General features: G+C 40.2%; 1 protein-coding gene across 14 annotated transcripts in view; it reads right to left on the bottom strand.

Moving 5' to 3' along the window:
• Positions 1-16824, bottom strand: part of PTPRK (protein tyrosine phosphatase receptor type K) — a 352960-nt gene that overhangs the window by 129898 nt on the left and 206238 nt on the right. For all 14 annotated transcript variants that reach the window (XM_079970725.1, XM_079970727.1, XM_079970726.1 and 11 more), the window contains exon 7: positions 15965-16258. In XM_079970725.1, coding sequence (XP_079826851.1) covers positions 15965-16258 — 294 coding nt within the window. The remainder of the gene's footprint in view (positions 1-15964; positions 16259-16824) is intronic.

The raw sequence follows: 16824 nt of genomic DNA, 5'->3' as shown, positions 1-16824 counted from the left end.
ACTGGGTGGATCAGATAGCAAGCACAGGACTAGAGAGACCAATGGTTGGACTTGGTATGAGGGCCAAGTTACACATTATGCTGCTTGCATGATTGTGTTTAACATGCAGGGTTGGGGGAAGAAGCAGGATTGAAACTGTGGTGTCCAGGCAGTGGCAGCACCAGAAATACTGGGGAGGGCATAAAAATGCATTTCTATGGGTGCCAATATCTGAAAAGCTCAGTTCAGTCTAATATTATGGCTAACAAATCAAAACTAAAACATGACAACAGACTTCTCCACCCTGGTACTGTCTGATGTTTTGGACTACAACTCATCATAATCATCTCTGGCCTTTGGTCATGCGAGCTGGGGCTGATGGGAGTTGTAGGAGGGCACAACGTTGGGGAAGTCTAAATTATGAATGTGGTTACAAGTGCCACATAAAAGAAAAAAATACAGATATAACACAAAATGATGTGACATGAAAAAATGGCTTCCCTTCAAGTAACTGCAGGGGTCCGGCAACAAAGAGGTGAAAATTACCCATGCAACCCTGCTGCCAGCAGCATGTGCCTATTACACTATGCAGTTCAAACACTTTCAGAGGAGTGTGCTGCACACAGAGGAGTGTGCAGGACAAGACAAAGCGGTTTACAATGAGGACAAACTTCCAGAGCTTGAAATATCTTGATTAGTAGAACAAATGACTTCAAAACAAGAAAAATGGTGGTTCAAAGGAGCACTTTGGACCAGAATTCAAATCTGAAAGAAATAAAATGTTGACTAATGAGTTATTGAGAGTTAATGTGTTAGGAGGCCTATGTGGATTGCCAAGTACATTTCCAGTATCTTATCATGATTTATCGTAATCAGCAATGAGCTGAAACTACCAGACTCCAATTAATTTGCTTCCTATGTCAAATTGCACAGGGGGGAGGGGGACAGAAGGGTGGCCCCACTACAGGATATGAATACAAAGTATGAGGTAAAGAAAATGATCTATTGGCTCCAACATTCAGATTACAAACATTCATATGTGTTTAGTGCAAATGAATTACTTCTCTCTTTTACTGGCACGATTAGCTTAAAATTCAACTTAAAATCACAAATCACAGGTATGATTTAGGAATGTTGGATGAAACACAGTAGGCAATAAATTATTTGGGGTTTTCTTTCTAAAGTATATCAACTAAGAATTAAGCCCCAATAATCTTATTGCCTCCTTTAGACTAATTGGAACAACTCCCTCTCACAGGGGGGGGGGGTGTTAACAACTGCCCTTAGACTCTTGGCAAGTCCATCTCTGGCTGCCTTAACCAAACAAGAAGGAAAAGAGATATGTGCACTAGTCATTATGGTTTTACATCTCCAAGTATCCTATCTACAGTACTTGGACTGTACAAATAGAAAAATGTCCACAGCATTAGGACAAACAGGCAAGGACAAATTTGCTTTGCCCCACCTATGGGAGTCTTCCCCAGATATAGGGTGCCCAGATATTGTTGGACTACAACTCCTGTTACCACTGGCCATGCTGGCTAGGAAAGATGAGGACTGCACCCTATCAGGGGACCCAAGATTTAGTGGTGTCTAATTCAGAATGTATATGGACAATCTTAGCCACAAAGTCCTTTACAAACCAGACACAATGGGTGACTGTAGTGGACTTCTTCAACAATTTGTGGGCTAAGATCTAACAGTCCAATGAACTATGTTTCCATGTTTTTTTCAGGTCTGTGTACCATACTCTGAAAAGTCTAATGTTTTTCTGTTTGATTCTGAAATCTCTTGCTTCAGTCATCAAGTAACCTAGTAGCATTACTGAGATAGGAAAGTAAAGAAACAACAGTTAACTCTACTTTTTCCACCAGTATTTAGGTCACCATGATGTATGTATCAGGGCTGGTAGTTTCTTTTGCATTTAGAGAAAATAAGCAACCACCTTGTCTTTCAAATGTTTCGAATCCTTTACAGGAAATTACCAACAATAACTTGCCTGTATCACATGCACAGAAATCCAATCTATTGTCTCTCTTTATCAACCCGGATCATTATTTTCCTTAAGCAGCCAAGTTCTGATACTACTTGATCACTTGACCAGTACCCCCTAACTCTCTGCCTTTTTCTCTTTTCTTGCTATCTGCTCAAACCAACCTCTACCTGCAGAAAGGTGAGACAAAAGAAACAGCATCAAAGAAAAGCTCGAGGGAAAGCATACAAATTATATATTATTCAGTGCCAGCTGAAAAGTAAACATTCAGTGTGTGTCACAGAATTAGGTTAAAGGTGGGAAGAAGGGGAGAGGAAATTTGCTTTCGAGACCAAATTTTAAACCCATATGATTTGAAAAGGTCTGGCATTAAGGAAAAATAATATAAAAAGAAACCCAAAATAAAGCAAAAAGCATAGCAGAGGTGAAAATGGGAAGCTCAGTGGAAACTGTGCAGAAAAAGCTTTGTTTTCAAATACATACACACTAGAGCAAATGGAGTTGTGTTTCTAAATAATTTCCAGCTCATTTACACTGCAGTACTGTAGTGACAATCAGGAGCATTTCATCGACCAGCTAGCAACAGTAGATATGCAAAAGAGAGCAGGCTGGAGATCCAACTGTTACAAGTCTGCAGACTTTTAAAATAAAAAAAAACCCCAACCAACCAGAAAAATCTAACGTTCAGATTTAGTACCTATATTAGCAAATATGCAAATACATTTTTTTCTCTGTCTGTTTCGCAAAATAAATATGATGTAGCTAAATGCAACAACAACAAAAAAGTTTTGCTGCCTTATTATTTCTCAGAAAATGCTGAGAGTTAACATTATCTAATTATGCAAAACTATAATACAAAAATTGATTTCTTGTTTGCTGTATTAGTTCTATTTTTATTCTAAGACAGTTCTGAATTGCTCCCCCCCCTTAAATTAGATTTTTAATGAATCTTTCCCAAAGAAAAACAATTAAATTAATTATAAAGAATGCAAAAAAATTCAACCTGCATAGGTATTTTTCAGGCATAACACAAAACCTAATTAAGTAGAATGCAAACCTCATTCAGTGGTGATATTTCATTAAGCAATGCATGGAAAACTTCAAATTGAACTTAAGGCAAGTATATAATACCAATAATTCAAATCGAAGTGGCCAGATAAATCCAAGCAGCTATGAATAAAGGGATGAAATATTAAGAAAGTTCTACTAAAAGTCAATCTGCTGTTTCCCTGGTTTTTCTGTCACATCTACCTGGAATAAATTATCCCAGACACTAGGGGTAGCCAATTTTGGACTACAGATGCCAGCATCTTTGACCATTGGTCATGTTGGCTAGAGGTGTGGCAACTGGAGTCCAGGAACATCTGAAGGGTACCACCTTGTCTACTGCAGCAATAGACATTGACATTAGGCACTGCTGCATTACAGTTTTTTAAAATCAGTATAGCATAAGCCAGCAGAAGATTATCTAAGTCATGTGTATCCTTTTTGTGTTTGGGTAGTGATTGCAGGAATCATGGGGTTTGAATGACCTATTATATACAGTAGTATATAATATACAGTAGTAGCAGTCACAGAATGACTTCAACATATGTGAGCAGTGCTCATGAATGAGGAAGGGCAGTTGAATATGATAAAGATCACCACAGAGGCATAGGTAAACTTTATCAGCACAGAGGCACAGGTAAGTCTGAACCTATTGAATATTTTATGTTTTCCAAAGGTATCTTTAATTTCACCAGCTCTAACCACTACTGGGGCTTCAGTGAGTTACTTGTCCATACATGTTTCCCTCTGTCCATCCTGCAGACAAACACAACAAACAGGGACCTGAAGACTTTCTTTACAGAATCTCAATCACTAATTTCACCCAGAAAATATTCTGATTATGCAGAGATTGTGCTTTAATGCCCCACAAATTACTGGCTGATCATTATACAGCAGGATAGAATAACTTTCATTTTGTTGTGCTATATATGCCATGGGATTCCACATCTAGGGATGCAGAAGCTGTATGTCAAAAGTGGGGCCATATGGAAAGAACCAGACCAATAGTCACATCTAATCTAACATGTTTCTTCTCATGTGATTCCACCAGGGCAGGGTTGGGGGCCTCAGGCTTCGGTGGGTGGTGCAAATAGTGGTTCTCTATCCATCCCTGGAGACTCTTTCAAGTCCACACCCCTCACTCGCTTTGCTTCAAACCCTCTGCAAGTGCTTTGGCCTGGCTGAAATGTATTCCTGAACATCAATATTATCTTTTGCTTGCCTGAATGGAGGATGAAGAGACGTGCAAGCAGAAATCTCTAGAAGTTTTGCACAGCTGGAATTTTGCCTGCACTGCAATGTTAAGAATTGCACATGTTGCTGTGCTTACCTTTTACCTCCACCGCCCTCCATCATTGGCATGGCCTAGAAAGTTCCCCATGAGAGAGCGTGGCTCTCATGCTTTAAAAGAGTCCTCAACCTCATAATAGGATCACCAATTATTGTAGCATCCTCTGGTCCTGAATATAGTAGAACGTGATCGTGTTTATTTCTGTGCCATGGAAGGTTTCCACATCTGAATTTCTGCAGGAATCATGACTCCCATTTTTCACAAAACTCAAAATTGACCCTAAAATGGGACATGTTTACTGACTTGAGGTGGGAAATTTTGTCATATGTAGCCTCATCTCTTGCTATCTAGATGTTAGAGAAAAGTAGCACTGCTGTTTGGATTGCCAAAGATAGCAACCTATGGACTAAAGCTGCAATTTACTGCTCATTTACTCCACAGGAGGCCCTCAAAGCTCAAGAACACCATCTCTAGTCAGAAGGCTATGGCCAAAGGATAATTATACCCCCAAAGAGGAGGGAGTGGGTAAGAATGTCTTAGTCTCCCAGGCCAGTTAGGTTTAGCTTTGAACTCAATGGTGATTATGAGCCTAAAGTGTATCTAGATAACATTTCTGCTGTTGACAGAAAGATAAAGTAAGTGGTGAATGAACCGACGCTGAATTATTAACATTACATTAGAGAAAACAGGAGAGGGTAGAATCTCAGCATTTTCTCCTTGATGTGTTGCTGGCAGTCTAAAGGAAGGAGAGAGTAATAACTAGTTAGTCTAAGTGATGGCTTTCTACCAGACAGTAATAATATTGTCTGGCTTTTGTAGACTACTGCCACACTGTTCACATCTTGCGCCTGGGGAAGTTTATTTGTTCAGTTGCAACTGAAATAACTAGCAGAGGGGAAAACAACAGCCACTCTCAACATCCTCAACATAAAGAAGATATGCACTTTATTGGAATGAGGAAGTTCCCTGCCAACAAGCAAGAAGACTTCGGTCTTCTCTCACAGGAAGGCAGATTTTGAATGGTGCTTCAATGTGCCATCTCTTCTTAACACAGGCTTCTGAAGAAATATCCTCCCACTGAGGCAAATAAAAGCACATGAAAACTTTAAGTGCACACTGTTGGAGAGAGGGAGAGAGAATGAAAATATATACATTTCTCCACATAAACTGAAGGATGCTATAGAAATAGTGGTTACTCAGTTTATGGGGCCCAGTAAAAAAATAGACTCTCCAAAAAATGTAGTTCCCATAATGGATTAGTATAAAGATTTATATATTAACACAGTACTTAATTAAGGAATTAGGATTCCTTTGATACAGGCTTAGCTAAATATTACCACAACCTGCTTTACAAGCAAAGAAAATTATTTCCAATTTCAGTCACTACATTGGTGACTGCATATATTAGCAGTTTCAAATTTCACACACAGACACAAAGGTAACACACCACCATAGATAGATAGATAGATAGATAGATAGATAGATATAGATATAGAGAGAGAAGCTGAAGCAGTATGTGTCAAAGGGATTGACTCTCGCTTTCATGTTAGGAAAGAAAATAGTCATGCATGATGACTACTTAGAGGGTGTAGTTGGTTAGGGTGTAATGTTAGCGCCTAAATGTTGGACTGGAAAATTTCTGTCTTGTTTGTTCTTCCTGAGACAGCCTCTAATGAAACATCATTCACTGTCAGGCCATTTTTCTTTTCTTTAAATATAACCTGTCTAAGGAATGTAGGTTTTTTATATTTTAAAAGATACAAGATTTCTAAATCATATAGATAAATGACCACAAATGTTGCAAAATTTGAGAGGTAGAAAGTCTGTCAACCCAACTATGACTGACAAGTTATTATGTCCAGGCCTTGATTCAAATCCACCCCAGCCATTTCCACTTAGAAGCCTGATCCAAAATTCATCCTCCTTTTCTCTCTTGCATAATTTAAACACCACACAAAATATAAGCACAATAACTTATTGTAAAGTGGTCAAGAGCTACAGTTTTGTATTCTATGCTTACCTAGATATTACTGGTTTTGAAACATTCTTAAGAACTGTGTTGGGTAAGCATCAAGTGAGAACATAGAACATGACAGAATCTTTGACAAGCAGCTAGAAAATTAATCAGTGGAGCATCAACATTCAAAATACTGTAAACTTGAAACCATGGGCTTATGTAAAGAGAAACAATGATACAATGGAGAAAGGGCAAATCTAGCACCACTGAAGCAAAATGTGATGAAAGAAGCAAAGTTGCATTGGAACTTCTAGAGAATTTGCATGGGGTGGATGGATGACACACAGCAGTACTGGACTACATGTACCAATGGTCAAAGGCCATAAAATGAACCTCAATGTTAAATAGCTCTCAAGTCAAAACACCTCTAGCCAAAAATTAAGTTTCTTTCCCACTTCCCATCAGTTTCATTTGCAAAAAGGTTAGCAGATAGCCACTGATAAGCTCTGTAAAATGGCCCTTGCAAGTGGCAATTTTGCTGAGAGGTAGGCAGCAGTAACAACTCAGGCAAACATCCTAGGCTTTGTTTGGGCTGTCTTGAGAGTGGGGGCTGTGGAGTCCCACAGTTAGCCCTCAAAGCCTACAACTAGCAGAGTTAAAGGAAGAATAGGTAATCTTCCCAAAATTGTTTAGCTTCCCTCAGGTCCCTCAGTTGTTTTGCATGGCAGGACTCTCCCAATGTACTTTAAATCAGTGTTGAGGAACCTGTGGCCCTCCAGGTGTTGCTGAACTCCAGCTCTTGTCTTCCTTGACTATAAGTCATTCAGGCTGCAGCTGGTGGGAGCTGCAGTCTAACAACATCTGTACAACTGCACATTCCCTACCCTGTTTCAAATTCTGCTTTGGGAAAATTTGTTAGAAACTCTTGATTAGAAAAACAACACAAATAGCCTATACAGGGCTATTCTTCCAGATTATGTTAAGTGCAGGGTTAGAAAGCAGGCGGTATAAAGTATAACAAATCACATTTGTTTTCATTTTCTTCTGGGCACATACAATAAATCTTGAGTACGCACATTTTGAGTGTTTATTTATACCAATAAAAATAGCACTGAAAAATTAACAAACACTCTTTGTAATTTTTCTTTTGAATCCCCTTCTGCAGTAAATCATAGCCAAATAAAATAACTCAAATCCAGATGAACTTCTTAGTCACATATTTTACAGCTCTGTGGAGCTGCAGCGCTAACAACGTAATGAGTTATTTTGAGAAGGCCCTTTCTAAATGAACATGCATTGTTTATTTGTCCTGTATCAGCACTTGGAAAGACTTGGAGGAGCTCAAGACCCCATCTATTTCCCTCAGAACAACGGTCCCTTAAAAAGGAATTGCGCAAATAGAATAAAACAAAATCCATCCTGAAGGTCTTTTACAGTCTAAACAAGGATGTTAGATGACGATGAATTAGCTCTCAAAAACTGCAGAAAAGAAAGAATGACAGCCATTCCAGTTGCCTACAGCAGAAGTCATACCATTAGGTTGGCTGGCAGACCATTTCCATTTGCTGCCTCCTCTAAATAATTTTGTAGCATTAGGAATTGGAACCTTAGTTTGCTACTTTCCCTCCCCCCCCTTTATCTTCCCCCTTTCTTTTGTGTACAATGCCTAGATTGCAAGCGTGAACCCAAGGACTTTCTTGTTTTTAACGGGTCTTATGTAAGCTGAAAAGCTGGGTAATAATGCTTTAAAGATATGAATAAACCAAGTAACTTGAAGCCACAAACCCAAAATACTTACTTTGGTGACTATATATGCAAGGCAGCATAACGCCATCGCATGAATTCATGAGGCAATGCAGCAGGCACTGCTCTCTAAAGGATGTCTGTATTTGCTGGGAAAGTAAGTCGTAGGGTTGAGCTGTAAATTAGTTGTCAAAAGTGCAAAGGCCTCGAGAACAGATTTATATTTCTGTCCCAGTTCGCCTTCTGATGGCTTTTCTTAAGGAAGATTTAGACCAATATTGAGGTTAATAAATTGATTTGTGAGCCCTAAGTTACTGGCGACAAATTAAACAAGTTTATAATAGTCTTTTCTGTCACACCTAGCCATAATTACTTAGTGGAGCATACCAGGAAGCATTTAATAATGTAGAATAAAAAAACATATTTTAAGGGAAATATTGCCTTAGGGTTGTGATGGCCAACTGCTCCCCCCCCTTCACCAGATGACTTTATTATTGGAAAAGAAGGAGTGCTGTTGTACTATTCCTTTTGCACCATTGAGACATCAGCAGTCTCTCATTAAATGCACTCAGTGTGAAGATACTTTGCAAGTGGTGCTGGGGCAGCTGAGTAAAAGATTAACATTTTCAGCTGAATATATATACAGCAGGGGTAGCCAACATGGCGCGCGCGCACACACACACACAGATTTTGTTGGACCACAATTCCCATTATCTTTGGATATTGGCTGTGCTGGGTGTGGCACTGGAAACTGTGGTTTAACTACATCTGGAGGGTACCACATTGGGTACCCTTGATATTTGATTCACATATAATAGAATCATAGAACTGTAGATTTGTGAGTGACCCCCAAGGGTCGCCGAGTCCAACCCCTTGCAATGCAGTAATAACCCCCTGCAATATCCTACTTTCTCTCTCCTTATCTGCTGTATAATTAAAAGCAACTCCAACCCTCCACCCAGCAAAGGAAATGTTCATCTTTCCACAGCCACTATTGCCTGGGTTTTATTTGATCTCCCCTATTACTTGGCAAATCCCTACAGGTTTCTCTCTGTGTTAAATGGCTGATTGTTAGTAGGTGCCTATAAAGTAGTAGTGTCTATAAAGCATCCACAGAACCCAGTCTTTTGCCTTTCTAATCCTGTCAATTAACAAGACACCACTATATGTTCCAGTTTTTGACTCTGAATTGCACATTTTGTGTTTTATATATATTTTAAAATTCTTTCCACCACCATCTGGATTAGAAAGCCACTTTCATTTCCAAAACAATCAAAATTTCAATAAGAACAGTTACAAAACAAAATGGCAAATTTGGAAACCTTCAGATATACTACAAAGATTATATTATCAGGATTTGAACTTTGTAGCATGAGCTTCTCTCTAAGGTCTTCTGAAGCAGTATCATATGAATGATCATCTGTGTCACCTATTTTACTGCTGGAGTAGAGTCTTTGGATTAATGTGCTCAATACATTTTCTTGCTACAGATACTGCTCTTCTCAGAAATGTGATCTATTGACTAGATGCCCACACATCTGATAAATCACTGTGGTCTAAATGCAGCTGGGGCTCTCCTCTTGTCTGGAAGGATACAAACTGGGAGAAAAATCTGTAAATGTATAGAAGACATAATACCCATACTCTTCTCACCTGCACTGATGAATGGCTTTCCAATGGTGTGTGTATGTAAATTAAATTAGGTCATTTTTATCTACTTGCATGCATAGGAGATACTCCCATTTTTTATCATCATGTTCGGATTGCTTTCTTGCCATTACAGGAGTCTTAAAGAAAGGCTAAATGCAGCATTTAACCACAGTCTCAAATATTAAAGATATTTGTATCCGATGTGAGTTTTACTACCAGCTATAGAAATCTTCACATGCATCACTTTCTAGGTCTCTCTAGCAGTTCTAGATCTGAGGCCCATCTTAAATTCCAAAAGTAATCCCTGCTCTAGAAAAATCTCTAAATGGACTAAATGGATTTTCATGTATTTGAAGTGGCAACTTCCTTGCACCTTTAGCCACTTTCATACTCTGCTTTCTCTCTAGGACCTCAAAATAATATAGCATAATCTTCAACTGGATCTATTCCCTAACAGAGAGCCAGCCATGACAAATGAGGGTGGTGGGGAGTCCAACTTTTTTGAAAGTTGAAATTCAGTATAACCTTCACAATGACCCTCTTAATTATAGATGCCAATCTGTGTAGTGTACAACACTATAACTAGCAAGACATATTTAAGACCAACATGGCTACCTACCTGAATAAGGAATAGATTTTTATTCAAGCTAAGAACGGTACAGGCTTAGCAGCAAGAACAAGCTCCAGAAATCAAGATTCCAAAGTGCATCTGAAAGGCTAGAGGTTCATAAGCAAACAGTACGTACAAAGATGGCCCAACAGTTGACATACCCCTCACACCAAGCTTTGAATGATGAGGCAGGGCAAGCTCACTATGGCACTCTCCAGCCCTAAGGGTCTACTGCATGTGCACACATGTGCTCTTTCTGGGCAGGTGCATCTTATCTACGAAGGTGGTTCTTGGTTCCAAGACTGTGTCCTGCCCCTCTGCCTCCAGCTCTGCTGCCACCTCCTTCAAACTATGATCTGGAAACCAAGCCAGTATGTTTTAACTAAGCCAAACTGTATAAATATTAAATTTATTCTGTGGTTATTTAACTTTACTATTAACTGAAGATTTATCCACTGATTTTATGTTTCACTGCCATACACTGAAAAAAATGCATACATTAGTATCCAAGACTATGACACCCCTGCTGAACATTGTCTCTTTCAGAATCTATTTATGGCCACAATCTAGTGCACAGTGAAAGCCTGTCCCACTGTATATCTTCTCACTCTGTGCAGTGTGAAGTTGCTGTTCCAAAACGCTGCAGCCTGGCTTCTGAACAGGGTGCCTTGTAATGAGCATATTATCCTGGCTGTTGCCATCGTTAAGTTACGTTGCTTGTTCTGGCCTGTAAAATCTTTAAAGAATCTGCCGTCAGTGTGCCTTCAGAATTGTCTTGCTTCCCTATATACTTAGGCTGTCTGAGAAAGCTCTCTGGTTGCTGCAGCCTCATGAGATTGAATTGAAGCTACAAGTTGCCCTTTTGATACTGTAGCCCTTTAGGAATTTTGTTCCCAATGAAACATAGCAGAACGACTTGTCTTTTAGAGTTTAGACAGGTGGTTAAATTGCAGACCATGGATACTGGTATGTCTCAGAACCAAATTCCCAAAGAGATTATAACGACAGGTTGATTTTGAATTCAACTAAGAGGGGAACTCATCCATGCAGTTCTGTTATGGATTCCTGCATACAGAGAATTCCCATAGGCTCAGCAGATTTTGTGATGAAAGTTTTTTGAAGGCAAATCAGTTAATTTAAAAATGCTTCCATCTGCCAGATCTAAAATCACAGTCAAATCAGTTTAGCTGGGCTACTTGATAAATTATGGTATACTGGATGCTTAATATCACACTATTTAATAGATCATTGATGGCCAACTTGTGGCCCTCCAGATGTTTCTGGGACTCCAGCTTCCATCATCCCTGACACTGGCCATGTTGACTGAGGATGATGGGAGTTGCAGTCATCATTCCTGCTATATATAAAAAACCATTGTGTGTGTGTGTGTGTGTGTGTGTGTGTGTGTGTATCTATCTGAGTGGAAAAGAAATCACAGAAAATGGTTTGAAAATGTCAAAACATTAACTGCCATATCAACATTGTGTAAAGTTCATTTTCAATTTATTTTAAAATAAAAAATAGTGTTGTCTTCAAAGTAAGAACAGCCTGCAGCAGTTTTCTAACATATCCCTCCTAACAATTTAGCTCCACATCCTTTGCACACTAAAAATACACCTTTGAGGCCCAATAAAAAATGTTTGGCAAAATCTAGCTCTATAATAAAGCACACCAGGCTATATATTAAACTTTCATTGGATTTCAGCCACTATATTTTTGAGATTACATAATCAAGATAAGGATATAAATGGCTACTAGCCCCAATGGCTACATTTTGCTTCTAATTCCAGAGGCAGAATGCCTATAAATACTAGTTGCTGGGAATTACAGATGGGTAGAGTGTTGCTATGCTCATGGCCAGCTTACAGGCTTTCCGCAGGAAGCGAGCGGCTACACAGACTGGATCAGCTTTGTCATTTGATGCTCAAGTTAGAAGTGCCTTTTCATGGCTTTATTAAGATATTATTTAATGGGTTTACAATGGAAAGAGAGGCTATCTGAAAAGGTATCTGGAAGACACAATACATTTTCCTGAACATAATTTCCAGTATTGTTGTAGGACAACGGTGGAAACTGATATACATTGTTTTAATTTAGACCCACACCATTACCCAGCCTCATGGGACTACGAGTCTGGGAGAAAACAAGTATTGATAAATGACAACAGAGCTAACTTAACACGTCTGAATCAACTTTTATTCTTAAATTGTATTTAATCCAATCTCCAGAGGACTGGCTATGGTGAAATAAGAGAAACATTCAGCTGACCTAATGGGACTTCCCTTTTCTTATTGTTTCACCTGCAGCCCCTCATGAACACTCAAAATCTCCTCCAGTGAATTGGGGAAACTTCCTGAGCAGAAATCCCGGGGGGGGGGGGAGAGAGCAGGGAATGGAGAAGAAGGTTAAGTCCAGTCATGAGACATTGGCTGACACCTTTAAGCTTGATTTAATCCAATCATTACTTTATACATCTCATTCATCAATAATATACTGGTGATTTCTAAAATTACAATAACTTCACCATACTTAATTGTGTCTGTCAAACCATAGCAGGCTCAAGATAAGAATAACCAATATTTCCAGAGCAAAGCACTCCATTCCCCTATACTCCATAATGGAAAATGGAGGTAAAATGATTATTTTTCCATTCTAACTCTAGTGCTCCAATCAAAAAAGTTACTTCCAGCTTCTACTTATGTTTGCGCCAATGCCTAAAATATTTAAGAGAAGTGAGAACCCTTTAACAGCGGGTGGATTTCAGCAAGTGTCATCTGATCCAAGGTTGACACATGATTCCTAGGGTAGCAATAACATTGTGTATTTCAAATTTCAGGGTAGTAGTTTGTCTAGGGCAGAGACACAGAATAGGAAATTCTCAAGGCACTTTATCTTCAAAATAAAGTGTTATCAACACCAGGTGTCCCCATTTACCGAGATACAGCTTATTAAATTCAGCACAGGAATGTTTGCAACAGTTGCTGCTCAACTTTTTCAAGAACTTATTTTTTCCCCCTTTCAAAATTAAATATAGCTCACCTACCTAGGGGAGCACCAAACTGACTACTCCGCTAAAAACAATGATCCTCGGATAGTTCATGAGTTGCTTTAATTTTGTGACTTGCAGAATCACAAGTGCCTTGTGCTTTTGATTCCCCACAATTAGAGTGAACGTTGGAAGTGGAACTTGCGGCGAGATCCGTGAACTCCAGGGGGAAGGAAAGGCACAGAGGCTGCTGTGAGCTACACAATTAAAGTGACCCATGAAAAGGCTCAACATCTGTAACATCACAGCTGTTGAGATTTCTCCTGCTAACAAGCAATGGAACTGTAAAAGCAGCTTGTACAAAACCACTGCTCTTCTATTTATAAGACCACCTCTGACACTGGGTTCTCATGCAACTTTAGAGTTGAAATGGAGATACAGCAACACTGTTCCTTCTTGGGCCACCTACTAATGCGAGAAAACGGATTCCTATTCCGCAGCTCAGGGGTGGAGAACCTTTTTGGTTCAGCAAGGCCACATTTCCCCACACTGAGGGCCAACTTTGAGAGGTGGGCAGGACCACCCACCTGTCAGCTGTATGACATCATGATATCATTGAGTGATTGGTGAGTGGCTTGTCCCATCAGTGTAGGTCCAATGGAGTGGGTGGGGACATAGAGACTAATCGTAATTAAACGGTGCATCAGCTGACAAGCGGGGAGTTCAACCCTGCTTCCTGCAGGGACTCCCTGTTCCTGAATAGGGTAACTGTGCCCCTGAAAGACCAGGTGCACAGCCTGGGAGTCATTTTGGACTCACAGCTGTGCATGGAGGTGCAGGTCAATTCTGTGTCCAGGGCGGCTGTCTACCAGCTCCACCTGGTACGTAGGCTGAGACCCTATCTGCCTGCGGACTGTCTCACCAGAGAGGTGCATGCTCTGGTTATCTCCCGCTTGGACTACTGCAATGCGCTCTACGTGGGGCTACCTTTGAAGGTGACCCGGAAACTACAAATAACCCAGAATGCAGCAGCCACACTGGTGACTGGGAGCGGCCGCCAAGACCATATAGTGGTCTTGAAAGACCTACATTGGCTTCCCGTATATTTCCGAGCACAATTCAAAGTGTTGCTGCTGACCTTTAAAGCCCTAAACGGCCTTGGCCCAGTATATCTAAAGGAGCGTATCCACCCCCATCGTTCAGCCTGGACACTGACATCCTGCACCGAGGGCCTTCTGGCGGCTCCCTCCCTGCAAGAAGTAAGGTTATTGGGAACCAGGCAGAGGGCCTTCTTGGTAGTGGAGACTGCCCTGTGGAACGCCCTCCCATCAGATGTCAAGGCAATAAGCAACTATCCTACTTTTAAAAGACATCTGCAGGCAGCCCTATTTAGGGAAGTTTTTAATGTTTAATGCTGTATTATGTTTTTAATATTTGATTGGGAGCTGCCCAGAGTGGCTGGGGAAGGCCAACCAGATGGACAGGGTATAAATAACTTTTATTATTATTATTATTATTATTATTATTATTATTATTCAGGTGTGCCAATGATTTCTCCACAGGCAACTCGTTTGCACACCCAAACTAAGCAGGACTGAACTCCCAACAAATTAGCTGGTGCGTGGGGCTTTAAATTCTGCTTTCTGCAGGGATTAGTGCATGGCCAGATGATCCAGCCATGTAGCAGCTCCATATCTGACATCACATCTGATATCAGGTGTGGGGCAGGTGGGTATCATCTGAGGGAAATGGGCTAGAAGGCTAAATGTGGGGGAATGGAACTGGCAGTCCATCCAAATTTGACCCAAGGGTTAGAGGTTCTCCACTCCAGCTGTAGCTCTTTCCCACACCAGCATTAAGGTTGCTCAGAGTTGCTAGTCTTCCTGCAGGTCTAGGGCTTTTCACATGATACCACTGTTGCAGGATGGAGCACTGCTGCTTGTGATCTCATGTATCCCAGCCTGAATTGTATGTTTGTCAGAATTTCATCAATCTCAGGAGATGGTAAATAAAAGCCAATAGGCTAGCTTGACAAAGAAACAGACTGGGGTAGAAGAATGTTCCCTGACACATGCAATTCCTAGGTTTGATCACCTTTTTAAAGTTTTTTTATTTAAATGCTTAAAGAATAAATTAAACTTTTCCTCCTTTCCTCCCCATGCAACTCCCTTTTCTGACAAGGAACTCTGAAATCACATTTTAATTGTTTTGGCTATGATCTTCTTATGAAAAGCTACTTAAGTAAACCAATAGGTTGTTCCTGAGCTATTCAGTAACTGCGTTTCTGGGGCTACAGATGACCACAGCAGGGACGAGAAGGAAGTGAAACTCCATTCCACAAGAAATCCTCTCAATTCAAGTCATTGTGAATTACGGTGGGGGTGGGGAGTGTGACTGGTTTGCTAATGTCGCCTTGCAAGTTCATAGCACAGCTTGCATATAAACCTCCAGCTACTTGGCCCACAGCATATACTCTTAGCTACAGCCATGCACCAATTCTCATAGGGTGGGGAAAATCCCCTGTAACAGAATAAAGGTGCCACTTCCCTTTGAGAAATTACTACTGGTTGAATTCTTAGATGAACTCTAAAGCCAGCACAGGTGATCTAAACATATGGGTTGCAGAAAGAAAAAAGCACATTCTAAAATTAGGTTTTAGCAGTACCGTATCACAGTAAATCGAGAATAGAGTCTAGAACAAACAATACCTGCACACTTGGTCCGGGTGATAAGCGGTGGACCTGGTTGACCAGTGCCACCTTCTCCAGGTCTGGTTAGAAGAACACGAATTTCATACTCTGTGTCTGGGTCCAAATGCCACAGCTTGTAAGTTGGTGCATTTACAGCATGGGTTTCTGTCCAGGTCCCAGTTGTCATATGGTATTCCACTTCTTTTAGGATAATTGGCCCATCTCCAATAATGGAATTTGCATTCAACTGAATCAGCAAGTAAGTTGGTCCAACTCCAAGCAGTTGTGGGGGTGCTATTGGTCGAGGTGGTTCTGTAAGACACAATTATAAGAGCTGAGTCAGAAAGATAAATATTGGCATAAGGCCTGGATCTTAAATGAGTAAACAACAGCAATGTAAGGAAGTATGTGAATATTTAACACACACAACTAACAATATCAGCTGATAAAAAACATGAAATGCCGGAATATATTTCAATACTTCTGTTAAATTGCCTTTAGTACTAGGGGACCAACAGAGAGAATAAACTATAACAATGGAGATTCTGCCTACAGTAGCATTGCCTAGGAGTGATTTACTTCAGGAAGCAATTAAAAGCAACACACACTTTCCTGAATAAAATGAATCCACTAATACACAGGCTTCATTTTCATTCCAGATGGCTCATATTTTGGCTAATTTGTTTCAGTTAATTAGGCATCAATGCTAAATTCAAGGCACACGGGGGTTTCACAATCAGCAGTATTGCAACGCAGCAAATCCAAAAGCTGGATAGACAACTAGAAAAATATCTAACCTAAATAATCTATTAGGATATCCCACATGTGTTTAATCTCTTGAAAGAAACGCTAGGGAACATTAAATAATTCCTTCCTTC

This window comes from Podarcis cretensis, assembly GCF_951804945.1.
Source record: "Podarcis cretensis genome assembly, chromosome: 3".
Lineage (NCBI taxonomy): Eukaryota > Metazoa > Chordata > Lepidosauria > Squamata > Lacertidae > Podarcis > Podarcis cretensis.
Note: the sequence above shows the minus strand (reverse complement) of the source record. Positions and strands in the feature narration are given on the sequence as shown.